The sequence below is a fragment of the Poecilia reticulata genome, linkage group LG6 (genome assembly GCF_000633615.1).
Source record: "Poecilia reticulata strain Guanapo linkage group LG6, Guppy_female_1.0+MT, whole genome shotgun sequence".
NCBI lineage: Eukaryota > Metazoa > Chordata > Actinopteri > Cyprinodontiformes > Poeciliidae > Poecilia > Poecilia reticulata.
Genome location: NC_024336.1, coordinates 10,000,743 through 10,028,080, shown reverse-complemented (window position 1 = coordinate 10,028,080; position 27,338 = coordinate 10,000,743). Strand labels below are relative to the sequence as shown.

General features: G+C 41.2%; 1 protein-coding gene and 1 long non-coding RNA gene across 3 annotated transcripts in view; one reads left to right on the top strand and one right to left on the bottom strand.

Moving 5' to 3' along the window:
- The window catches only part of wnt7bb (wingless-type MMTV integration site family, member 7Bb), a 48,944-nt gene extending 38,367 nt beyond the window's left edge, over positions 1–10,577 (bottom strand). The window contains exon 1 of one of the 2 annotated variants that reach the window (XM_008411134.2): positions 10,441–10,577. In XM_008411134.2, coding sequence (XP_008409356.1) covers positions 10,441–10,511 — 71 coding nt within the window. In that variant the 5' untranslated portion in view covers positions 10,512–10,577. Of the gene's footprint in view, positions 1–5,320; positions 5,980–10,440 lie in introns of those variants that run through there. The other variant, XM_008411132.2, reaches the window with a different exon arrangement.
- Positions 10,437–27,338, top strand: part of LOC103465914 (uncharacterized) — a 103,915-nt gene continuing 87,013 nt past the window's right edge. The window contains exons 1-2 of the long non-coding RNA XR_001776699.1: positions 10,437–10,451; positions 10,575–11,059. This is a non-coding gene — a long non-coding RNA (uncharacterized LOC103465914). The remainder of the gene's footprint in view (positions 10,452–10,574; positions 11,060–27,338) is intronic.

Below are 27,338 nucleotides of genomic sequence, written 5' to 3'. Positions count from 1 at the left end.
GCGTTTACATTTGTACCCTCTTTCCTTTGATGCCTCTAAATAGAATCTGGTGCCAAGTCACCCACTTAGTAAATAAAGTTCCCAAGAGACAAATGTAATAAAAAATTAAGAAACTGCTTTGGTCATCTAAGATGAAGATAGAAGTTTTTGACCATGTTCAGAAGAAGACTCACACTGCGCATGACCCTGAACGCACCAAGAAACCACATTGGTGGCAGCATCATGCTGGAGGCAAGAGCAATAGGACCTAAGAAACTGGTCAGAGTAGCACCGGATTTCCTTACAGAGTAAATGGGCTGGAATAAAAATGCAGGCCACACTCTTCAGATTTTTCTTTTTTTATTTTTACTTAACTTTAGAAAACCATGTATTGCATAATGTTCCCCCTACTTCTAAAAAACAAAAACAAAAAAAACACATCAGAGTTTGATGTAGTAATATGAAAAACCTCAACAGGAGTGAATACTTTTGCGACACATAAAAAAAAAGATGTTTATCAGAGACTCCTGGCATATTTCCCTAACCTTTCTCTGCTTGTTGCAGCCAAATATTGCTACAGGGGATATTTAATGCAGTTGCAGCAAAAAAAAAAAAAAAAAGTAAAAAATGAGATGTTATATCAAGGAGAGAAGAAAAAGCCTTGAGGTGGAGGCCGGCCGGGAACAAGACATTTGTCAGGTGCACAGCAAACAGTGCAGTCGGCTGCTGCTTTCAGGCCCTCTTTGCTCTCTCCGCCGTAAAGAGATGTGAACTCCTCTGACCTTTTTTGACCCCCCCAGCTGTATACGTGGTTGTTCTTAGCAACGGCGATGTCCCGTCTGCACAAGCCGAAGGGGGCGGACTCATTAAGTAAAAGCAATCTGGTACTGGAGAACGGAGTTACCGGCATGACGGACGCTAACGCTGCCAACGCTGCTATATGGTCCAGATCCCTTCATTTCTTTTAGTGTTTACGTTTCTTTGCTGAAAGCTCACGCAAGACGTTTTTTTTACTGGCTCCTTCTCTCGAGCGGTTTCCCTCGCTCATCGCCCGGTACTTTCTCTGAAACACACAGAGCTCCAACGCCGTCCCAAACCGTCGAACACCAAACAGGGAATTCCAGAGCTAAGCTTTTAAATCCCTGCATCATCGCGGCGCACAAATGTGATTCTGTTTGCTTTAGCCCTGTTCTCTGTTTGTGCCAGCAGTGGCTCGGTGGGGTTTGGGGGGGGACAAGGTTCGTCTCCCACGAGACAGGAAAACCGACGACCGAAAAGTGTCACCATGTCGCGCCCGGGCAGTTCGGCAGCCGCTGAAATGATTGAGTACCGGCGAGGCATGAGCCTTTCTGCAGCTTTACCCAACGTCAGTGGTTTAAAAGAAGAAGGGGAAAAAAAAAAAGCTTGAAGGTTTTATTACTAAGCAGGGTGGCCTGAAAAGAAACCATACCCTCATGGCATACAGCGTGCTTCCAGCCACCCACTCCATCACATGAAACACTATGAACCTGACTGAAACGCTGCTAAGCTCCGGGGGCATGCATCTTCCGCTGAGGAATGCACTTACCAAAACGCCGGAGACACAACCGAGTCAAGTGAATAAAAGCGGGGAATTGCTGTTGTGTTAGTCGTTTCCTCTCTGGCTGCTCATTTACAAACTGCATGATTATATAACGGGCGCAGCGCTGCCCGCTTCAAAAATGTCAAACAGAAATCCCCCCTGCCCCCCTGTTGATCATCAACCTCGGAACAAACAGTGACACGGCGCTGCCCCTTCCCAACCTGTTGCTGCGCAGTGCCGGGCAGCTGAATGCTACGCTTGTAGCAAATATGTCACACCCTAAAAAGTGTAAATCACTCTAACAGTTGTAGGTCATCCTATGGACTTATTTACCTTAATCTCACTTAATTTTCTTTTGGTTTAGTGATGACAACTTACTTTTTTCTATTTTGAATTAACTTAAAAGTTACACATTTTTAACTTAAAGTTAATTTTTACTTTAACTTTACTTGAAACAATTAACTTCAATGCCGCGTTCGTGTCTGACATCTGATGTCATGACGCCATATTCAGCAGGAACAGAACCTGGACCATCCTTGGTGCTGTGGTGGCGCAGGGGTCTAGCACAACCAACATCAGGAGACCTTAGTCCTTGACCTGGCTGTCACAGGTTCGATTCCCAGCTTGATGACCTTTTCCGCATGTCTTCCCCCTCTTTCATTAACTGCTTTCCTGTCTCTCTCCTCTCAAATGGGGGTTTTTTGGGGTCTCTGCTTGACCCCCAAAAAAAACAACAACATTTCGGCTCATTAGATTACTTCTTTATTTGATGTAAACTAAATTATTTGAGTAAGACTGTCTTAAATGTGTCAAGTTAAACAAACTTAGCCCTTTATGTCCTAAATTTAAAACTTCTGCCTGGATATTTTTTGCTTATTTTAAGTGCATACAGTTCTTTAAATGTCTTGCAAGTAAATATATTTGTCCATTTATGCATAACAACTGGAACTTTCAATATGTAGCTGTTGTTTTCGCAATTTACCGTCTTTTAATAGCGTACCTCTCAGATTAATTTCACTCCCTGCTACGGCAGGGGTGAAATTACCATAATGACCTGATATTGGCTGGAAAGCGCAACAACTTCCCTTTCAGAAACCGTTGGAATTTTTCAGATAGCGCAAAGTGTGGCGGAATTACGGTAATGCAAATTTGGTTGGATCACTGGAAGGGTTAAAAAATTAAGTCGGTTTAGTTTAATTGAATTACTTGTTACCAAATGAAACTAATCATTTAAAGCTGGTTCAACTATTTTCTTTTTTCAGTGCACAAGCAGCAAAACTCACAAGTAGTGAAGAAATGCAGCGCAGAAACACAAAACCTTAACAAATATTTTTGGTCTAGTTTCTAGTGCAAATGTCTTCATACACTTGAAATTAGACAAAACTAACAAGCTCCCACATTTTCCAACAAAATACAAGAGCCTGTTTTACATCAATAATTCCTCAATATTGATTTAAAAAAAGTTCCTCAGGCAGGTTATTTCACTTATAACAAGATATTTTTCTCATGTTATAAGTGAAATAATCCGTCAATGAAACTAGGACGTTTTCATCATTATTGACTTAAAACTATATTTTGTTATTTGTTCAGCTTGTTGAAACATGTACTGAGATGTCTGCACTAGAAGCTTGACCAAAAATACTTCATCAAGATTTTGTGTTTATGCAGTGTGTTTGAAACGTAGAGAATATAACATTATTTTAGCAGCAGGACGACTAAACGTTGTCTTCCTGTTTTACATAAAGGCGATTAGAACATGCTGCATCATTCTCTTTTTCTTCTAATCGCACTATTTCTTCCTCGGGGAGGGCCATCTTTCATCTTTCAGTGACAGACTCATGCGGGCCCCGCGTCTAGCCGGAGAGCGTGTCGCATCTCAGCATGAGGCTCCAGCTGCAAGCCAGGGGGAGCCTTGAGGACGGGGTCTGAAAAGGTCAACGGAGCATCCTGGATCTGCTTCAGAGCAACCGAAGCAACAGAAACTCTCTGAAACGTCTCATCGTCTGCTTTGTTCCCGCTTGTTTCTCTGTGTTTAGAAACACGACTGTTTACTGGCTATTCACACTGCTCCAGATCCTGAACAGATGCTCGTTCGGCTTAAAAATGAAATAAGAGGAGATGGATAAAAACGTATTGAAGTTGCACGGATTCAAATGCTGGTCACGGCAGCAAAGTTCCTCCAGAAAGCGGAGACTTTGCTATTGCCGTGCTTTGCCACAGGCATTTTAAATAAACTCTATGAAGGAACGTGTCAAAATATATTTCGCGAAGACACGGGCGTGTTGCTTTTAACCCTTATTGAAACGGCTGGTGAAAAGATTTGGGCATGAATTATGCTGAGAGAATTAAAACAGACACTGTTCTGAGTGGCTTTGATGTGCAAGCCATCCCTATTCATAGTAGTGGAAACCACATCTATTTTGGACTCAGGTTTGGGGTCTCTGGGCAGCAAAAAAGAGAGAAGAGCAGGGATGGAGTGGATGAGGAATTATTTTTGGAAAAAGCCAGCGTTCTGCTTCAGGCAAATGAGGAAGGAAAATACGTCCGCAGCGCAATCGGCGTGTCGAGAATCGCGACGTTTAATGACCGTGTCACCGTATCTAGGCGTTCCGGCGACTCGCAGCCCCGGTGTTGGTGTTACGGTGAAGCGTGGCTGCGCACTGCAGCTGGCTGATACTGCAGCATCTGATTCTGCTCTTTCAAAAAAAAAAAATCACAAGCAAAAACAAAAAAAAGCCTCTGTTGCTTTAGTTTAGTTCTTTTAATGGAGTCTGGATTGGATTTGATCACCTCTAGCGGATCAAGAGGGAAGGAGATCATTTTAATGCTGAATTTAGATTCCTTAAGACACGATTTGGGATTTCTCAAGACGTAATATTTACAAAAAGAAAAAAAGAAAGCAAACTTTTTAAATAAATGTACTTTTAGTGGGAATTATGAACACCTTTCTTCATGATAAGCATAATTATACATGAGAAAAGTGCCTGATGGGCCCAGGGGGCGCTCGTCCATTCATTCACCTCCGCTGTCTGGAGACGCCTCTGCGTCAATCACTTGTTGCCAGCAGGTCAAAAGGACGCAGGATCAAATACCAACACACACTCACACACCAAGAACAAACCAAAGATGATGTAACAACACACAAACAAACGTCACCGCGCACACATGACATTTTCTCTTCAGAAAAAAACGTAAAATCTGAAAATCCACATCCGAAATGTCTAGAACACCTCTGCCACTCAGTGGCCGAAATGAATCCGAAAACGAGTTTCTGGAGCAAAATGATTTATATAAAAAGATTTTTTTTTTTTAAAGAGCATATGAACAAAATGATGTTGGCCGGAACATGCAAAAAAACCGTTTGAGGCGGCGACCGATTAATCAACGGCGCGGCTCGTTACGCGCGGACATGACGCCGCGTTCAAGTGTAACTAATCAGCCCACGTGGGTGGCTTTCCTGGCGATGTGCACCGTGATTGGAATCCCCCAACTTCATTTTACAATTAAAAAACGACGAGTAGAAGAAGGAGACGCATTGTGGTTGGCACCGAACAAACAAGCAGCTCGTTGCGCATTACGCGCTGTCCAAAAAAAAAACTCCTCCAACTTTATCTACAGCGAGAAACGTTCATGTATTTTCAGATGTATTTAGTAAGTGGGATTTAAAAAAAAACCCAATTAAAATGCGGTGTGGGTGTGGGTGTGGGTGTGGATGAGCCGCGGAGCAGGCAGGCTCCGGAGCTAATTAAGGAGCAGTTGGGTTAATTGGCTCTAACTTACAGGTAGCTTCCGCTCGTCAGGATCAGGAAGATCTGCGGGTAGTAGACTGACAGCAGTACACTGCGCGACGAGATGATGATCATGATGACATTGAGCGAATGGCCACGCTCGGACAGGAGTGAGATGACGCCGATGCAAGTAAACAAAATTAAAAAAAAAATAAAAAATAATAAAAAAAGTATATTCCTGCTTTTATGTCCGCTCGAGAGACACAGAGAGAGAGAGAGAGAGAGAGAGAGAGGGAAGAGAGAGATGGAGAGAGAGAAACACCAGAGATTCTCCTTGCGCGGCGCTCCCTACGCAGCTCCGAGCTCCCAGCAGGGCCGTGTGTGCGCCGAGGTTGGCTCTGACATCTCTCAGCAGCCGAGGCTCTTTGACGCGCACTGCTGTGGGCTCTCCGAGCCGAGCCGGAGCGATGATGGTTTTAGGGATTCTGCATGGCAGAAAAGTGCCTCTTCTGCGCTCTCATGAGGATCGCGGCTGCCATTGGGCAGGAGGAGACACTGCTATCCGCCCACTTTGCCACGGCGGGACAATGGGGTGACACTGATCCGATCCCCTCCACTACCCCCACCCCTCCACCTCCACGCTGGATGGGAAGGAGGTTTTCATTCATGATCAGCCTCTATAACCACCATCGCCGCCGCCGCCGCCCCTGCCGCTGCTACCCTAAACCCAAACGCTGACGAAAAGCTGCGTGAGCTTCAAATAAAACAGACCGAGCGCACGCTTCTCTGACTGACGCGACCTCTCTCTCTCTCTGATTCAACAAGTTGTTGCCATGGTGAAATTATTATTTATGTATTTGTTTTACGTGGATTTAAGATTGCAAATTCAAATCTGATCTCTTGCGCAGACTGGCATGCGTAATAAATGATCAGAATCGTTATAAGTTGCGTAATTTCCCACAAGAACGCGCAATGCAAATATATAAATTCAACATCCATTAGATAAATTCAAATGGATGTTTCGACCTTTTACTTATTCCGTTTTAAACAGTTGCACTCAGGTTAATCCAACAGCTGAAGTTCTTAAATTCATACTGACTCTAATTTTATATATTTGTTTTGAAGTGAAGTACAAATAAATCAGCAGTTTATATGATATGATGAACTTAGACATTTCTCAATCCCATGGTTTTCCTTATTTGAGATTTAAATCCTACAAATTCAGGTCGAACATTGGACTTCAGCTGCTTTCATCTCCGTTTTATTTGTTGAGGAAAACGTCAGCCATTTCCATCATGAGTTTTTATTATTTAGTAAAAATATTTGGCTGTCAAAAACCATGGCTAAGATTGGCTTAGTCTACAAAACGAACACTGGTGAAAAATATTAGCTTGCATACAGAATGTAAGCTAACATATTCGTACGGAGATATATATCTTTAGGCTACTGAGTTTGTGTTTATTTTTATTGTGTGAAATTCTGTACCTTTTCTCGTTGTGCTATTTCTGCCTCTTGGTTCAGTATTTTGATTTTTCTGCTTGTGGTTTGTTCTTGTTGTCGTCTGAGCGAATGTAGTATGTGTGAGGAATATTCTGACTTGAACAAAAAGACCCGTCTGAGTGTTTGTTTGTATTTACATGCACTTTTACTGTTACCTGTTTGTAACTGAGAGCAGTAGAGTTGAGCCCGGTCGAAGCCTCTGCTAGGCACTAGTGGGAAAGGGCCAAATGTGACAAACTAGCTAATTCGCTGTTTCTTCAAATAGGTTACATGGTTTTCCACTATTTTAAAAAGAAATAAAAATAGTTGCTAGTGAAATGGTAGCAAACTCTCTTTTCTAAGAAGCTGGCAAGTCATGGCTGGATGTACAATTTGTTTGCAGTGATTACCTTAGGGCTCAGCTTGCTAGCAAGTTTCAGTTTAGTATTTGGGCTACTGCTAAGCTACCTAAAGCTGGATTCAAACTGATACTATTTATTTTAGCAATACAGCACGGGAAGCTTTGACAGCCAAAAGCTAAGCTGTTAACTGCCAACAACTTCCTAGAGTTAGGAAGCTAGCAAAGCCGATTTTAGCATTAGCACTGCTGCTAAACAAGCTAAAGTAGGTCACAAAGTTTTACTATGGGTCTTGACTTTCCCTGAATTGATACTGCGTTTATGGAGAACAGTAAGTGAATGTATTTACTGTTCTCTGTTGGACACTATAATGAAAGGGAAGAACGGCTGACTGGACTAAACATACATGTCCATTCAATTATTTTCAAAATGAGGCAATATTGTTATAATTTAACCATTAATGTACATTACATTGACAAACTGATACACTTGAGAGAATTCGTATGTATAATTCCCTCCAAATTCCCTTCTTGCAGTGTAAAGGCTTCATACTTGTCCTAAAAAGATAAGGCATCAATAATCTGCCTGCCCGTTTTCTTATTCCTTGAATTAGATTTCCATTTAACCTGAAGATGACAGCTATGATTTTACGACACAGTTTTAATCCGAAAAAGGACTCCATCCATGTTAGCTGATATATCTATATAAATAAGAGGAATCTACTGCATAACATTATGAGAGTCCAATGGAATCAGAGCAAGGAAATAAAACACTGAAGATTATGTCGCAGAGTTTTTTTTTCTTTCCTCCCTCTCTTTCTTTCCTCTCTTTCTTTCGTTCTTTTGCCCCAGCATTGTGACTCTCACTCAACACCTGCACTGGAAGCAAAGAGGGTACCATGAAAGATTTTCAGCCGGAGTGAAAGGATGGACGGAGTGAGCCAAGAGCTCCGGATTAGTAAACATGAAGATGGGTTACTTTTACCTCATAGTGGAGCTATTGTCAAGCGATAGCCAGAGAAAGTTCAGAAGGGGCAGCCAGATGGTGAGCAGCGATAAAGTCGGGGTGGCGCAGCAAAGCTTAACGCCACAGCGGAAACGTTATGCTGGTGTTGTGCACGGGGTGTTTGCTTGACTAGCCGAAGCTCATGCTGCCGTCTCTTGAATCCGTATGTTCACTGGACCTGTTGTGCATATAATCTGTTTGGTCGAAGGGAAAACCGTAAAAAACATTGGATTCCAGTTTCGAGCAGCGAGTGACTGACTTAAAAGTGGCTTGTTACGAATGTTCAAATGTTGCACAAGCATTAATAAATAAATAATAGATACTAGTCACGGTATCCTCTCCGTCATTAAGCCTTTTTACTGCACAGCAGAACAACAGACAGCATATGAGGCCATGTTGGGGTTTAACGACGGCCCGCCCGGTTCTCCTCTACTGGTGCCACTGTTCATTAAGTTCTCAGGGCTTCACCAGATACTTTATGTCTCTGGTTTTTGTAAATGTGCAATCTATTATTTTCTTTTTGAACAATACAACCCATGGCTCACTGCTGTCACAAACAAAAGGATTCATATTCATTGCAGGAAGCGTAAAATATGTATACTTTTGGGATGAATTGCAACAGATTCCATGCTTAAATTTATTTCTTGTGACATTGTTTTTATTTATTTTCTCCAGCGACCTTTGGGAATCGCTTAAAATCATACACAGAACACAAATTAAGTTTCACGGATCGGCCCGAGGTTAAAGGGAACCTTAAAAATAATCCGCTTCAACATTAACTTAAATTCACACAGCGCATGTAAACGCACCGTCCATTCATCCGTTACCTTCAACCGCATATCCCGATGCCTGTGAGGTAGCAGCGCTAACCTCGGCGCTATTTTGCACCCATGAAATTGTTGTGTGTAAAAATCAACGGGTACTTCCTCCTAGTTGATTTATTTATGAGATAAAGTGACATGACTTTGAGCAAAACGCCTCCTGATGCACAGTTGACTTAATCAAAAGTTGATTAATGAGTTAACCGTAAAACAAGCTGGTTACTTTGTGACGACATGCAAAAACTGATTGAGCTCGAACCATTAAAAAAAAAAAGTCTAAGTTGACAACAGGCTGTTATGCTAAAGTTTGACGTATATAGCCCAACATGAATTGTAAGACTTGTAAATCTAAACGTGCATTAGGAATGATTTCGGGACATCCACATGAGAAACAGAGAAGTTGTGATAAACTAGAATATTACTTCAGGATACTTTTGAGTGATTTCATTTTAGAGGTTCTGGGGTGCTGAAAATGCTAAATTATATTACAGTTACTTCGTTTTAACATAAGTCTCTCATCATTTCACCAAAACAAAACAAAAAAAAAAACTTTCTCCACTTTGATATTATTCCCACAATATCACAACAAGATGAAGTGACATTTCCATTTGTTCGTCTCTGGATGATTTATACTGTATGTGATCCTTGGGAATTTTTTTTAACTCGTTATAGGAATATTTCAATTAAGCTGTAAACAAAATGAATGAATTTAGACACACACACACAAAAAAATGCAACTCCTACATCAAATCCATGTACACAATTCAAGCAGACTAATTTATCAATCAGGTCTACCTGAAGATTTAAGTTGAAATTTTTGTCTTTTGCCCTGTGAACTGAAGTGGTGCCCCCCCTCCACCCACCCCCCAGTAGCACTGTGCCGTGGCCCTCATATATCCTGGGACCGGCTTTGGCAAAACAATAGTTACAAGCAAAACACGCTCAAAATAGTAGCAGTTTTTACGGAGCTATGAAGACGTTGGATGATGTGTCATGGTGTCCTGTGTTTCTGAGCCATTGCAAAGCAGGTAAAGACGTAAAAAAATTTTTTTTTTTTAAATCTCAGTCTAGGCGATGGAATGTGGAAATACAACTCAGTCTGCCGCTATTAATGAAGGTATGCAGGATCGGGAGCTGAGACACTGGCTGAAATGATCTTGTGCAACAACCAAAAAAAAAAAAATTAAAAAAAATAGCAAAGAGCCTCCTGACACGAAACAAATAAAGCCTCTCGGTGTCAATTGCAACAAGCAAGCGGGCGCTACTTTTTACTCACTAGACTATTAAAAAATWAAAAAAAAATAAAAAAAGTCGATGCATCTAATTTTGATATTAAAAATTTTTTTTTCAACGTGAGGTCAGAGGGCACTTTAATCCACACATCAAGTGCGCATGTTTGTTTTTTTTTGTCAATTTTACAGCTCGCACGTGCAAGGAAGCTATGAGAGAGGAGGGAAAGAAGACGAAGAAGAAGAAGAATAAGAAGAAGAAGAAGAAAAAAAACTCACCCTAGTCTGAGGTATATGATGCCGAAACACAGGAACACGTAGAGACTCCACTTTCGGAGGGGTTTGTGCATGATCGGTAGCACTTTATCCAGAGGCCATGCACTGTTAACACAAAGTGGCGTTCACATCTGCAGCGTTCCTAACCCCCCCAGAGGCACGTATACCGCCTGGTTCCCGTCACGTCAAGCTGAAGCTCCTTGGGGATCCTCGACGGCGACAAACCCATCGTCCAGAACAGGTGAGATGCTGAGAGGAGTCCGAAAAACGAAAGCTGGAAACGTGACCGCAATTTGGGGGAAAAACAGGTGAATGAGTTCTTGGGAGGAAGTGGCTCCTATTCGTCCTCACTTTAAAAAAAAAAAAAACAAACAAACAAAAGAAAGAAAAGAAAAGCTAAAATTCTAATTAACTTTTTCTCTCTCGCTCGCTCTCCCTCCTCCCCCCACAACCCTCGGTGCGTATTTAAAAGGTAGAAGAAGAAAAAGAAGAAAGAAAACAAGGAGGGGAGGAAAAACACTGCTGTCTTCACAAGATTGAAATCCAAACTCTCTGAATCTGACTTGGAAGTATTTCCCCGCAACCTCAAACTCTCAGCATGTTACTACCGTCCAACAGCCAGGTACGTCTAGTACAGGTAACAAAAGGGCTGTGCGCCTCCTCCTCCTTCTCCTCTTCCTCCCACTCCTCCCCTACCTGCACGAGATATGCAGTGAATGGGACGGGCTTCCAGCCTGAGTTCAACACGTGTAGTTGTTGTACAGAAAACTAACGAGGAACGAAACGGAATGGCCTTTTTATAAGCCTTAACTGGGCGCTTGCAACATCACGACTTTGCCCCGGCAGTGTGGACTGCCCTCCCTCCCTCTGTGCCCCCTCCNAAGCCCAGTAAAAAAAAACAAATGGCTTTCCAGCTGTTTGCCTTACAAGACAACATAGCACTGCATGACTAATAATGAGTAATTATGATGAACTGGCTTTTCTGATAAATATGTCGCGTTGGTGCCCTTTTCTGTTAGACCCACTGGGGGGGGGGAGTATAGAGAAAACAGATTTTTATTTCTTATCGAGTTGTGAATTTTGTCCAGATGTACGAATAAATTCCTTGGGGGAGTCATCACATAACTCCCTCTGGTGGCAGTGAGACGTTGATCTGAGTCTCAGCATCATGACGCATCAAGCCTTTTTCACATTCTTAATTTAAATACAACAATTGCATTTTTGTTTTTTTAACTGCATCAAAACCAACCAATGATGTTGGAGGCCAAGTAGCAGCAGCTTGCATACAGTTCAGTTCGGCTTCACTAAACTTATTGAGACTCAATTAAGCTTTCCCACATTTTGTCAGTTGATACAAACGTCACTGTCTGTTATTTTTGATTTTATGTAATAGACAAAAAAAAGAGGTGCATATGTAATTGGGGAGTGGAGAAAAAGTAAAACTTTTTTTTTTTTAAATAAAATATTATTTTGTATTAACCACCCTTTAATCCACTGGCACTAAATAAAATTATGTGCAACTATAATTCCTTCAGGTTTAGCCAGGAATCCTTCTAGAAAATATATATTTTTCTAAAGTTTATTTTAAATGCAGAAAGGTTTTTTTTCCTGTTTCATCTGGGGAATGGTGAAAATTGCAACTATCAGGTAATGCCTCAAAGAAAATCCAGAATTTGTATCAGTACTGGTATTGCCACTGGCCCGATCAGTGCATCTCTGGTTACACTGTAAAATATGTCCGCTAGTGGTCTTGTCATATTTGCAGTTTCTGGAGATCCCCAACTCTGGTCCTCGGTCCAGTGGCTTGAGCATGTTTTAGGTATTTCCCATCTGCCACACACACAACTAAAATGAATGGATGATTATTGAGGATCTTGACGATGTATTGCAGTCGCTTGACTCATTTATGCTGGAGCAGAGGTGGATCTAAAACCTGTTGGGCTAGGATCGGGGACCCCTGATGTTGGGGACACAGCAAAAAAACGTGGGAGAAGCCGTTACGGGGAAGCATGGGGGGTGGCATCCAAATGCTGTGAGGACGCTTTTCTTTTGAGAGTTACAATGAGACGACCCACCTCCTAACTGAGAATCTGCGGCAGGACCCGAAAACGAACTCTGACGCTTTGTAAACCCGCGTAAATACGTGTAAGAATATGTGCCAGTCGGATGAGACCAAACTGAACTTTCTGGCTGATGTGCAAAACGAACTCCACATGCCGTCTGAAATACATCGACCCCCTTCAGAGGGATTCGACTGTGGTGACGCTTTCAAAGTCCTCGACATTAAATAGATTTTCACAAACACACTCCGTCCAGTCGGACTGGGCTCAAACCCTCTTTCCAAGGAAGAACGGGGAAAATCCTTCCACCTCTCGACGGTATCGACACATACAGTAAGCGAAGCGGGGTTAGCTTTTTTGGACGCGGCAAAAGTCTGACTTTTAACTTTTGCATTCTTTTCATTTTCATAGTCCAAACTTGGCTCCGTTAAAATAACGCATGACACGACTCACCCTTTCCAACCATTAAAAAAAAAAAAAAGACATCAACATTTGCTAACGTGTTGTAATAATGACAGCATAAACTAAAATTACAGACATGAGTTTCCTGAGTGCACAGACTGTGAGGCTGTTGTTCAGCATGAGAAACAGACAAAACCGCAGAGACCTTTTGTTTCAAGACATCCCCGCTTTTATTGTCTTGAGGCCTTGTTTCGTTCAAAACATGCCCATCAAAATTCCAGATGGATTTTCGAAATAATCAAAGTCAACTCCAGGGAACCAGGGTGACATAAAAAAAAAAAAAAAAGACATCCATTTGATGTCTACCCTGTAAAAAGATGGTGTTGTTTGTCCTCGAACGTTCCTAAATCACAGGCCTGGGTGGAGATGGTCCCTTTTAGTTTAATTAAAATGTTCAAAGGCCCAGCTCCGTTTTTATGGTGGCTGGATGAAGACCGGGGACAGTGTGCGTCAGCGTTATTTGTCACCCCGCTGTTGTCACTGCAGACATGTCACACGCATCGACGCTATGCTCGTCGACGGCGTTCCCAGTGCACTGGTCGTACACAGTCCCCCGGGGGCCCTTCCTGGATTTTTTTTTTTTTTTTTGCACTCGCTGCGGCGACTGAAGGCCCCACAAATCAAGCCGGAGACACAGGCACTGTTCGTACTCGCAGACTCTCTCACACGCCGTAGCACTTGGGTGGTATCTGGAGGATCCTATGACACACTGTTTATTCAACTTCAAAAAGCTGAGGCAGGGGATGAGAGCACTCGGGTTAGCGAGGACATCAATCTGAGGACGCCACATCGCCGCGCGTGCTTCACGCTGCACATACAGGCCGTTGCATGTGAAATATTTCCACTTAGAGGCATCTGAAAGGAAATCATTGTCCTCCTTGGACTTTTTAAGTGTCCGCCAAGCTTTTTTTTTTCTTTCTTTCTTTCTCATTCTTTAAGATTGCACTGCATTGTTATGAATCTGCTCCGAACTCACTTTCTGCAAACGTTAAAGATTCAGAGGCTTGGAAGACTAGAGAGGAAGATCACATTTTTGGCAAGCGCGGGTACGCAATGTTGCTTCTGTCTTTTTGAATATTATTAAGTACTATTGACCGACAACTAAATAAGAAAACCCACCGGTCGCCCATGTGTTTGCATGGGAGCTGGTTCAACTGGAAACAGTGAGAGGGCTGAAATGCAGAGCGTGCCAAACCACGGAGTGGCGTCTGGGGCTGGGTCCACCGCATCTACTCTGGGCCCCAGGCAGGAGGGGGAAAATAGCTGTACTTTGCTTGCAAAGTCCCCCTTTCCATCTCCATCAGACATCTCAGTAGAACTCTTAGCTCTTCTTGAGTCTAACACTTCCTCAAACTTTCCTTTTTTTTTTTGTCTGAATATAGTGAGCTTAGTAACTTCAAACTTTGGAGTACTTTGTAAGAAAGTGACTAGGGTGTCAAAGGTTAAACCAACCAACCAACGGCAGTCTTCCTATTCTTAACTGTGGCTTTGGCCTTAGGACCTACCCTGTTCCACCGCAGCTGAGATATGGACACCCAGTGTTGTGTGATTGAATCCTGACTCGCTCACTGCAGTAGCAGGTTTTTTGACGCTTTTACTCCAGCGGTTATGAAACGAGTACCACCTCAGTAAATACCACATTTTTAAAGTACCGCAATCTTGACAGACTTTTTAAAACAAAAGTGCAACTAAACTGGGGCTTTCTTTAAGGCCTTATTACGGCTTTGACCTCATGGGCAAACAAGAATTTCTATTCATGCCATTTTTGCCTTCCACTCACAGACGTACAGTTTTCACTATGACCTCGTAGGGGGCGGTAGTGTGTTCGATTGTACGAGCTGCACTCAGAGGAGAAGAAGAAAATACCAGAAACGAAGGACTAAATTGATTTCGCATAGAGAGATAAATTATCCACACTGAGAAATGGCAAATCTTCCCACAGTGTATTTCTTTTTAAAACATCGTTGTTGTTGTTGTTGTTAATTTTCACTGAAGTCAGTACCTCAAAGTTTGATGCTAGAACATTTATTACAAAAAAGATCACTAGAAGTTGTAAATTAAATTGAGAGCTGAACGTTTCTCACCAACCTTGTCCTGAAAATCCAATATGGCGAACTTGGACATCGTCACCTTCCTAAAATAATGTCCTAAGTCATTTTTTAGCCCAATTTTTTTTTGCCTAAATCATTTTTTGGCAGGAGGTTTGTTTGTTTTCTTGTGCAGTTTTGCCAATTTACTTCTCAAATAATCTTTTACACACATAGTACTAAGCAACATCAAGTTTTAACGTACAAAACAACGAGAAACACATCATTAGCAGCTGCACTGTCATCAATTAGCAGCTATCTGGTTTTGCTTCACATCAAAGTCAGGTTTTAAAATAGGTTATTCACAGCGCCCAACACAACAAACAGAGCTTGTTCAAAGCCTGAACTTGAGCTCAGAGAGGGATTAGTGTTTTCTTCCCCAAGTTAAATCCTTCAAATAGTAATTTGCAATATTTTTTGTTTACATAAAGTCCCCTTTTTACCAAGCCTATGAGCCAAACTGTCGTGAGTGTTTTCTTGATCGGGCCAAAGCTCTGAGACAGAACAGGGAGGCTGGATAAATTTACCTAAATCTGACAGTAAAGGGATACTGTGCCAGAGCTGTAGCCTCTATTCAAGAGCCCACTCAGTAAAACAAGTTGAAGAAAAGAAAAGAGTACAGTTTCAAGTTAAGGAGGCCTTGGAATGAGCGAGATTAGGTTTCTACAGTGCCATGTGTGGAGAGCTGGCCTATAAACGCTTTCAAGGGACATGTACAGTTTCGCAGAAAGTGAAGTAATAACCATTTGATAAATGTTGTATTTGCATGTGACAGTTCAGCAGGGAAATATCCCGATTCCACTATAGGGGACTTCTGTGAGGCCGAAAACAACATAAGTTATGGTTTGTTTGTGTGACTTTATTTTGTCTGCACAAACACTTCTGATTTATTTGAAAATTATAAGGAGGCAAAAAGCAATGCCAGGAAGAAAATGTGTTTGTCGTTTTTGGTTCCAACACATCTACAATCTGAAATACACCAGTGACTGTTGTTTTTGAAAGTTGGATTTAACATTAATCTCCTTTTAATGTGGAAAAAACCCAAAAATAAGATCATTAATGGGGTTATTTTGTGGATTTTGTTGATAAACAGAAGGCATGGACAGCTTTTCAGTGGTACATTACTTTGTATTCTTCACCATACTAAACTATAGACTGATTTTTAGTTTATATTCCCAATACTAAGGTATTTATTATGGTAATTGTCTGCAGTTTTTTGTTGTTTTTTTTTTGGTAAAGGTTTGACAGGATATTACTAATTAAAATGAGTTTGCCTGTTGACAGAGTTTGACTCACAAAAACTCTCAATGAGACTCAATTACGAAAGCACAGAAGAAGCCATCAACACTTTCAAGTTGTTTATCAGGCAGCATTGAAAAAAGAAAGAATGAAATGATTTGTGAGCATTGTAAATACTACAACTGGCTGACGAGTTACTAAAAGTGCTAAAGTTGTAGTTCAAAGTTTCAAAAAACAAAAAAAAGGGAAGCCTTGCCAACACAAGGGAAGCCAAGACAAGCATGAAAACCAAAATAGTTGGATGAATAATACGTGGGTTAAATTAATCTGCATGGAAAAGACATTTTGTGATTTATACCTTTATTTTCTATGTTAAAACAAGAAAAGAAAGTGCACCCTTATGACTGGTGGCATACCATAACGTAACGCACCGTATCATAACGCACTGTTCTGTAACGTACTGTAATGTAACATACCAACCACTTTATTTCTTAAGCACGCAAAAATGCAAAATACCTGTTAATCAAAGTGCAGTACAACAAAAATATGTTTTTGTCTAATTTTTGAAACAGTGACACATGGAGCATTCCTTGGCTAACTTCAATCAAAAGAGTGATTATAATCCAGGGGTGAGGTGATAAATGCATGAATCAGTGTCTCAACCTGGTGTCTAGACAGGAGTAGCTTATTCATAAATTTGTGATGCTGGATTTTTCATGCAGGACCAAAGAAGGAAAGTCAAAGGAAGCGACACAGATGGAGCCACAGGATTTAAAACACATGACCTCAGACCTCTTTTTGGTAAAATTAAGAAAATTCTGTGCCATCCGTTCCTTGATAACACCAACACAGTCAAGGGGAAGCTGAACAGAACCACTGTGTTTTAAAGTAAAATAGATTTGACAATCATCCGTATATACGTGAAATGGCCCACAATGCTAGAAAATAGCACCAGGGTTTTTCCCAGTGGACTTTAAGCCTGGTGGTCCACCAGGCTGTACTTGCCTTCCCACCAGACTGAGGATCGTTTGCTTAGTTAAAAAAAATTTTTCAAAACACCAGTAAGAGTGACAGTAAAGACAGTTGAAGCTAGGCTTATAGTTGACTCATGAAATTGGGGAGCAGTCCCTGCACCTGCTCTTTGGACTCACGTGCTATTGTTTCAAAATTATGATGCCTGTTCGTGCACATCAAAATTTTTGTAACTTTTAACATTTTTGAGCACAAAAACACGGCGGGCTGCTGGATAACTGCCCTAGTGCCCCTACTGCCAGGCTTAGCAGGTTTTCGGAGGAAACTCTGAGCACCAAGTGGGATCAAATAAAGATAAAACAGAAGAGGACCAAGAAAGGAGCCTTGCGGCACCCCAAAGGATGTTCACTCATTATTCCAATCTGAATTTGCAATTGTTATGGTTCACAGTGTCAAATACAGCTATTAAATCTGCAAGCGCAAGTAAAGCACAGTTATCATAATTTGTTGCTAAAAACATCTCATTAAAAACAATTAAAACTGTGGATTCAGTACTGTGGAAGAAATGAGGAAAGATTCATCACAGCATGTTAAAAACAGTTTGGCACCACACTAGAAGTCAAGCTACTCTTAATAACATTAAGGATAATAAGAAGACATGGAAGAACACCATTACAGAGGGAGCCAGATGGTTTTATAACAGTAACCAGTTTCTTTTTCATTTATTCAGAGATGAGATCAACTAATGAGTCTCCTCTGGGTTATGTTTTTATTGGTTTCTATCCACGTTATTCACATTTTATTCAAATTCACTCTTTATCGTTCTTCACTAGAATTATAAATATAAAGGGAAGGCTAATTTATTACCCAGCCTAACTTATATATTAAAACTGAGTGGTTGTTGTTTTGGTTGTTACCGTGTGGGAGCCTGCTGCGGACAGGAAGTGTAACCATCTTTTAGGCTTCAAGGTACAATAGAGCACACCTCTTCTTTTCTTTGACTTTTGTTAACTTGCATGTTGCCAGAATTACAACCCAGAAGTTATTTTGAATTCATACGAGTGAACATGTCGCCTGGTGTATTCAAGCAATCAGGATTCCACTAAAGGGGAACGCCAGTCTTGTAAAAATGTAACGTTTTTCTAATTTACTGCAGAAGTCCCTTACATTAAAAAAAATTAGAAAAAGTGTTGGTTTGATGAATATGTTAACAGATGCAACAGATCACAAGGAGACAGCATTTAAAAGCCAGACAGAATGCATTGCCAACAAGAAGAGTAAGAACGAGTGATTAAAAACCTCAATTTATGGCATTTAATATGACAACTACAGAGTTCATCCACCATTACTGTATTAAGTATCCTCATTCTATTATCATTATGTAAGAATGAAGCGGGGAGACGTCTGACACAGATTTTGTAGTCATTTACCACACCATAACTCCAATCATTTCACATACTCAAATTTATTTCTGAAGGCTCTCAGCTGTGTGGGTTACCGCTGTTTCCATTTGTGATTTATGAATGAAAACAAGTAGATATGAGGCTGCTTAGATTTACAGGTTTTAGCAAAAAGAATAAAAACCGTAAAAGAGACTTTTAAATCATTTTGAAAAGCCCAGACAATGACGTCATGGCTCTGTAAGCTTCTCATTGGGTAGTTCGCAGAATTTGAATTCACAGGCACACCTGTGGATGTATCGAACAAACTCCTCCAGTGTGTGACATCATTAAAAAACAACAACAAATCAACTAAGATACCAGAGAAAAAGAATTGTGGACATTCACAAGTCCGGTTCGTTTTTTGTTGCGATTTCTAACGTGGTATAAAGACGAAGGAGACATTTTGGTTCAAAATGTGTATCCCAGAAGTTGCTTTGAATTCAGACGAGTGAACATGTTGTCACCTGGTGTATTCAAACAATCAGGATTCCGATAAAGGGGAACGCCAGTCTTGTAAAAAGCAAAAAACCTGGGAAAGATACTGGCTGACTCTGATAAGAGGGTCCAATTATCCAAGGTGAAACTACTGTACTGACATGGGATGGAAGGGCAATCAGAGAGGAAGAACCCACTACTCCAAATACAAAATGTCATCCTATACCATCCCAGCTGAAGAAAACGTTGAGTGCAAGAGCGGCGCACTTCACAAAATAAATGGCACCATGAAGAAGGAACCACATCTCACAACAATCAGCTAGAATGTTACGGGTCTTCCAAAGCTTACCAAAAGTTTAGCTATAAAGTACCTTGAAAACAGCGAAGTAAACATTTTGAAGTGCTCATTTTCAGAGTATTTCTGTCAGGATTAATGGGTCAAAATTTCAACAAACTATTAAGAGAAGCTTCTGAACGAACTAAAAAAGGCATATCCCAAGTCACACAGGTTAGAAGGTGATTACTAAAGGTATTAATGACAGGTTTTTACCAAATACCAAGGTAATGTTATGTTATATCTAACCTTGAGCAAGATTCAATAGGTTTTTCAATCCTGACTGAACTTAGTCGGTTAAGGTTTTTCCCTTTATGTACTATATCAAGTATTTTTATAAAGGAAAAAGGCAAGATTAGATTTGAAGTGGACCCCACCACACCATCTAAAATGCTTAAAAACATCAATCTGTCATCTTGGGCTTAAATATGTATTGGTCTTTGGTATCAGAAAAGGTTATGAATGTGTTTTGCCTTGCTTGGGGATAGAGCGGGTTAATGTTGAGGATAGCCTTGCTGAAAGGCATTAGGTATTAACTTTCCTCTCCTTTTGGGTAAACTTGACGGGTACATCAAATGCATGCTTTGGCACTGGAGTTTACATATCTGTGAAAGCTAAACAGAGTGGCATTGACTCAAGGTGTGGCGCTATATTTGTATCTGACCGCGACTACGGACGAGCACAAGTGCATCGACAAAGAGCACGCACACACACAGGCACACGCGCGCGGGCAAATGCACACGCCTCGTACCGCCAAACAGCTGGGAGTGTTTGCAGTGTGAGGAGGCCGTTGGTTCTCCTCTCGGCCGTCTCACACAATGAGCCGTGCGCTGTCTGTGTTTGCACTGCGCCCAACTCAAACAGCGTCCCCTCGCCGTTCGAGCACGGCCCGAGGTTTGCTCTTTGTGAAGGCTCGCACAAATCCGGGGCAAGGCTTGGCCTCGGGTTGCACTCGCGGAGAAACGAATGGGCCAATTTCGTTGAGAAATAACTTAGAATTTCAAAGATGCGCCGGAGTCCGTTTGACTTTCGCTACCCCGACAAAAGGTTTCGACTCGCCAGTCAGGGTCACGGAGATAACGCGGCGTTTCACTCCCCAAGCAGTGGCACGATCACGAAGACAAACAGGCAGCCGAGAAGAAGAAGCTGGTACACTTCGAGACTGCGCTCTGGCTCTGTTGAAAAGTGGTTAGTGAAAATGTGGAAAAACAATCAGCTCCAGACTTTTGTTACAACATGAAAAAAAAAAGACACTTTAAACCCACATTCTTTTATTATTGTCTTGGATTATATCATAAATTACTTGTATTTTGAAATGGCATTGAAGTTCGATCGGCCTAAAACAGAGCAGGCTTGCCTTTATTTATTCCAGAGTTTCATTATTTTGCTGATTAACCCACACATGTAAATCATTCAGGATGAGCGCATCAACTTAAAGCAATTTTTTTTTCTTTTTCAAATGGTGTGGATAATCGCTGCCTGCTTAACCTTTGCAGTTCACTTCTCCTCGGTGCATAAATAATTTCAGTCGAAATGACTATTTGGAGTTTACTGTAAATGTGTAAATAAGTTAGAGGTGCAGGAAATCGAGAGATCTTTTATCTGCTACCTGCTCCTTTTCAAACAAATTGTGTAAAACTGCATGTCAGTTGACATAACTATTTATCTTACTATTTTCTGTTTTTACTTTTTATTGTCTGTTGAATACATAAATATAGTTATTTTTTTTAATTGTTAAATGGTTATTACAATGTGCACTTGGAGTTGTGATAAAAGAGTAAGAATTCAAATTACTTATTACTTATTCAAGTTCAAATTTATACTCTTACATTTTTTTCTCAACCATACAAGGTAAAAAATGGACAGACGTTGTAATTTTGTCCCTGTTCTTGATGGATTTGGTTTATTTTGGTGGACAGGTAGTATGCACAGACCTGGCGTCCAGGTGAACCTGCACATTTTCAAATGGACCGAGGTTCAGATCACCACATTGTTTCCAAGCGTCAGTCATCTGATCCAAACTGTCGAAAAAAGCCACGAGGTTCGGTAATCAACATGTCGACGATTGGAGGTAGTTCTCAATTTTTGCGTCGCGTCCACTTTGTTTGAGGAACCATTTTAACACAAGGTCCCACAGCATAACGCCACCATTGCCATAGATGACAGAAATCAATTCCCTAATAAATTGGTCTTTACCTTTTTTTGCAGCAACTGCTTTTCCTCTCTCAGAGTTACCAACACACAGAATCATCTTTATGATTAACGATTGCCCTGGCTGATTTTCAATTCAGTTTGTCTACAAAATGCCAAGTCACAACACACCATCTCAAAGCACTTTGCAAAAAAAAAAATGTAAATCTAGTTATCTTATTATACCTACATCCAATGCATCAAATGTGTTTTTAAAAAAGTTTTCCATCTAAGGAAACCCAGCAGACTGCATGGAGTCACTGAATAGAGAGGTTCAATCCTCCTGGATGTGACCGTGGCGACAGGAGACGATCGCTGGCGTTGCGGTGTTGACTCTGCAGCAATCCCTCAAACTGAGCATGCATGCAGTGACAGCGGAAAGGAAAACTCCCCTTTAACAGGAAGCAACCTCCGGTAGGACAAGGTTCACAACGACATTTAGAAACTGCAACGTGACCTTTGTTGCAGTGGCTTCTTCCACTCTGAGTGACATTTCAACACATGTTGAGATACATGTCGCTCACTTTAAATGCATAATAAAAAAATTAAGTTAAATAAAGTTGTTTTTCGTTTTTTCCTTACCTTTAAAGCCTCCATCTCCATTATTCCCGAAAGAACTTCATCTCCACAGGGTCAGTGTTATGAAAAGAAGACGATTTTTCATTTTCATGTCAGCAGTTCTTCCTCTAAAGTGAAACACAGTCAATCAGCAGCATGTTGGTTGAGCATTGATAACATTTCTATCTTTGTCAAGCGTCTTTTGCCAGTCCAACCTAAGATGGGTTCAGAGTGTCCCGGCCTTCCCGGCGTCCTCGGAGCAGGCCTGGCATCAGCCCGCCCGTCAAACACAGGTTCTCTTTGTTGTGTCAGCTGCACATTGAACCTTGCAGGGGCCTCACATACACAAAGGAATGTTTGGACGGATCCATTACACGGCCCCGCACACCGCTTGTTTGGCTGTTTTACCCCACAACAGTAATCGGACATTTTAAATAGGTCCGGGAGCCTCTTGGAGGTCTCCGACACTCGATAGTCGGGGAGAGATAATGCTTTTGTGGACAATGGCGTCTTTCTTTGAAGGGTGACTTACGGGAAAAATAATTCAAATGTGTGGTGCCTCGCAAAAGTATTCGTACCCGTTTGACTTTTTTTTCGCATATTGCCGATTTACGGCGAAGGATGTTATTGGGGCGCAAAGTAATGTGCAGTAGTGAGGTGGGAGGAAAATTATACTCTGTCACACCATTGTCTGTAAGGACCGCCAGAGCTATACAGCAAGAGGGAAGCTTACTGTACCGTGTACGTTTGTTCAGAACTCATTTTCAGTGAAAGATTCTCAAGACTGAAGTAAAATACCAGAGACCATAAGAATGTACCAGTCTTTTCCAATGACTTAAAATTATGGCTGTTAGACAATCAAATGTGACTGATGATCACTGATGAAGTGATCCAGACTAGTAAATAATCCATGCATACGTTATTCTCTGTCCTAGATAAACTTATGCTGGCAATAGGTTATAAACCAAACTCCTATCCAACAACAGAAAGAGAAAGAGAATAATTCAGAGGCGCATCCAAAAGGCCTCTTGTAACTCTGGAGGAGCTGCGGAGATACACAGTTCAGGTGGGAGACTAGCGACTGGACTGTCTTTGGTCATGAGCGCCACAAATTCGTCTTTAACGGGAGAACGCCAAAAAAGAAAGTCATCAGACGTCCCAATGAAAGTAGACACAGCAAACAGGAGGCCAGAACACGCTCTGAACTTTTTCTATGAGGAAAGCTTTGTGCGGCAGAAAGCTAACATTGCACATCGCCGCAGTGACGCATGTTGTGTGTGGGGTGGGGGCGAGAGGTGCCTTTATTGCTTCTCTCCCTTGCATTTGGAAGAAATCAAATATGGATTGCTCAAAGTGTTAGCGCATTGATCTTGTTGTTAAAAGTTACGAGTTCGGGGCTCAAGTGGGTTTGTCTTCCCCTTTTCTGCGCAATAACATCATTTAATGTTCAAGAACAGAATGGCCGGCCCGAGAGATGCAAACCAAGCAGAAGTTGGGAGCTTTGAATTTTTTTCTCAGTTGTTGCTGACAAGGTTCTGTTTTCTTCGCCTGCTCTCTGGGGGAAGATGGAGCTCGTTTCACCACTGGACACGTGAATTTTATAGAAATATACTAAGCAGCAGAGGACCAGGACACACACCTGTGTAAAACTGATCCCAGACAAGGTGAACGTCTTAGTCCATATTCATAGCTCAAACTGTGCTGTTGTTCAGAGGCACAGGATAACACGACGGCATCAACTCGACCATGTTAAAGTTTGCTGATTCAGCATTTGTAGGACATCAATGACAAAACTTTGAGAAGTTTTTAGTTTTTGTTTTTCAGATGAAGAAGTTTCCTGCTTCAGTGAGATGGTAGCTAAGTGAAACGGTGTTATTGGTGTTATAGGCACCGATTCCTTTCGTCAGTAAAGGCTAAACGCAGTTTCTTCGACTGAACAGTTGAGTTACTAATGCGTGTCGTGGTTTTCAGTGGTCAAGTCTGGATCGACGTTGACATCTTTAGAAAATTGCTCTGTACCAATGAGTGAGGTTTGAGGTTGCATTGTCGGGTCAGAATGCACATTAGGCGAAAACTGGATGAGCGTCGGCGAAGGTGTCCAAGGGGTTTAACAATGGTTTAAATGATTTGGTGTGATTGAGGTGTGTGTGGGTTGTGTACTCAGCTGTGTTAATATGTTTCACATTTATCCAGGGTTCTGTTTGTTTAAGAAGCTAAGCCTTTTAGTTTGATTCCACTTAGGAATAAAAGAAAACGAAAAAAATATCAGTTTGCAGGAGTGCAAAGAGGGTAGAGGAAAAAACTGCAGAATAAGTGGCAGGACACTAAAGCATGCCACACTCTTCAGATTTTTGTTTGACATGAATAAAAATACATATTTTGTTCTTCTTCGCCTTAGATAGATCAAACTTTGTGGTTCCAGACTTGAAAAATTTCAAGGGGCACAAATACTTTTGCACCGTAAGAGCGGCTGAGCAAAGCTTGAGATTTTCCTCAAAAAGCAGCTCACCTCAGTTTTATTTCACATATCCGTTATTCAACCGGTGCAATTTGCATTCAGCACACAATTTATTTCAGCTCTCATGCTGCCCCTGGCCTCCACTTAACCCCACACTTTTCTCCCTGCGTGTTTGTGTCTCCAGAAAGCCACTTTGTTGTGTCTGAGCAGCGAAGCATCGCAGTGAGCAATGACTTCCTGTGAAATGTGACTGCTATTTCAACTCCGAGAGCGCAAAGGCTGCCTGCGGTTTGTCTGTCTGTTCGGTCTGTGCGTCTGCCCTCAAGTTTCCCCCCTTCGGGTTGCAGAGGAAGAAGACGTTTCCGCAGACGCAGAAAGAGTGACAGTCAGGGTTGCCAGAGCCTGTCGGCAGGCTCAGCTTGACTGCAGTTTGCCACAAGAGAGGATTCAGGGGTTATTTGACAGCAGGAGGGCGCAGAGGGCACTTAAAGGTTCCAGTGGAGTACAGCTGCACTGGGGCTTCGTCCGTTGCTTCCTCCTCCTCCTCCTTTTCTCGGTGTGTCTCCTTTTCGAGCTCCCGAGAGGCCTCCTTTGATCTGACTTCGGAGCTTTGGGTGAAAATTGTGACAGAACAGTTGAAAGGCCGTCCTTCCCCACAGAGTTTAGGGCCATTACCTCAGCGCCCAACAGCATTATAGAGATATTTACAGTCATAACGTAAAACCCATCATAAACTAAATTTTGAAGCACATAAAAGCTACCCCATCTGGTTTCATTAGAATGTGGTTCAACCATTCTTTTATTGTACCCTTCTCTATTTTGGGCTTTGTTTTAGCAATTACACCATCAAGCACAGAAACATTTGCATCTCGAAGCCATGTTCTTCTAAGTTTGGCTCTAAGCAGGTATAAGTAAAAGCATCCATGTGGAATATTCGTGTTCAATAATTCATTTTTAATTGCATGTTAACTTCAACATTATTGTAGAACAATTTTTATTTTTTATTTGGATAGATTTTATTCAAAGGTCGTAATTAAAAATGCTCTGTTTAAATGTCGAATCAATTATGAAAATTAATTTACTCAAATGAATCTGTTACATTGTAATATATTTTCTAAAATTGAGCTTACCTGATTTAAACCACTGCGACAGACTGGCGACCTGTCCAGGGTGAACCCCGCCTCTCCCTCTCGCCCGGAACGTTGGCTGTAGAGAGGCACCAGCAACCCTCCCGACCCCACTAAAGGACAAGGTGTAAAGAAAATGGATGGATGGATGGATGGATGGATGGATGGATGGATGGATGGATGGATGGATGGATGGATGGATGGATGGATGGATGGATGGATGGATGGATGGTTTAAACCATGCTAAAACGACATGGTTTGCAAAACTAGCTTGCAATTATTAGCTCTTAATAAGCTCGAGTTCTTGCTATATTAAAACATCAAAGGAAGTCTGCCTTACTTTAGTCATGTGACTTAATATGGCGAATTAAGTGGAATATATTATTTTGAGTCTGATATTAAGCTTGTAACACAATTTGTGACTCTTATTTTGAAGAAACTTACTTACTTACAACCACACTCCATTACCAGTAGGTGGCGATAATGCTTACCTAGCGGTTTATCCCAACCACCATTAAGAAGAAGAAAAAGCTGCGGACGAATTCTTTCTTCGTTACGCTGTGAGTACGGCGGATTCTCACGAACTGCTTACCAGGGAAAGCTACTGACAACACTCAGTAAAGACAGCTATGAACGAGCTTCCACCACTTTAAAATGTTTTGTGTGGCAGGATTTGGGGAGTTTTCTAGATAAAGACAAAAATAATTTGTGAACGCTATGAGAATACCGCAACTGGCTAATTGCTAGCCACTAACGAAGCTAATACTTGCCCCAAAGCTTCAGAATTCTTTAAAAGTACAATTTACGATATGGTCAACCTCTACGCTTATTTACTTTATCAAGAAACGGTGATTTGTAGTTTTACATTGTGTTTTTGTAACTGCCACTAGAGTCATGTTCACAGTAATGACATGTTAGTGGCTTTTACTCCCCCCCCCCCCTAATTGAGTAATTGGAATTCTGAAAACCAGCAGAACTTTTTGTGCTAAATGCAATTACAAGCTGTAGCCTAAACATTTAAACTCACAAGTAAACATAAAATGGAACATAAATAAAGTTATGTTCTAGAAACACTAACAAATAAAAAATCTTCAGTCTTAAACACTAAGTTTACAGATTGAGTGGTTTTTCTATATGCATCTCTTTTTTTTTTAGAATAGTACAAACCACGAGAGGCTCTGCTAAAGTACTTTTAACAACAATTTTCAATATGTTTTATATGTATGACAAACATATTTGGATACTGACATCAGGACTTGTTGGAGCTATTTATTCTTTATTTTCTTTATCCATTTGAATTTTGTTAGCTTATCCTTAAATTTATATTTTTTGTATTATTTACAGAACTTATTTGTAGGTTAATAATTGTTGATTTTATTTATCTTTTGTTTTATTATTATTGTTTTTCTAAGCAAACAGGAAGTGAGGTGGGTTGGTCCACTTTCTATAAGTGTAGGAGCCTGGTAAAGGACCAACAGGCATTTGGGTTTGGGGCCTATGGTTTTTACCAGTGCAAGAGAGGTAGAAGGAAAAGTTA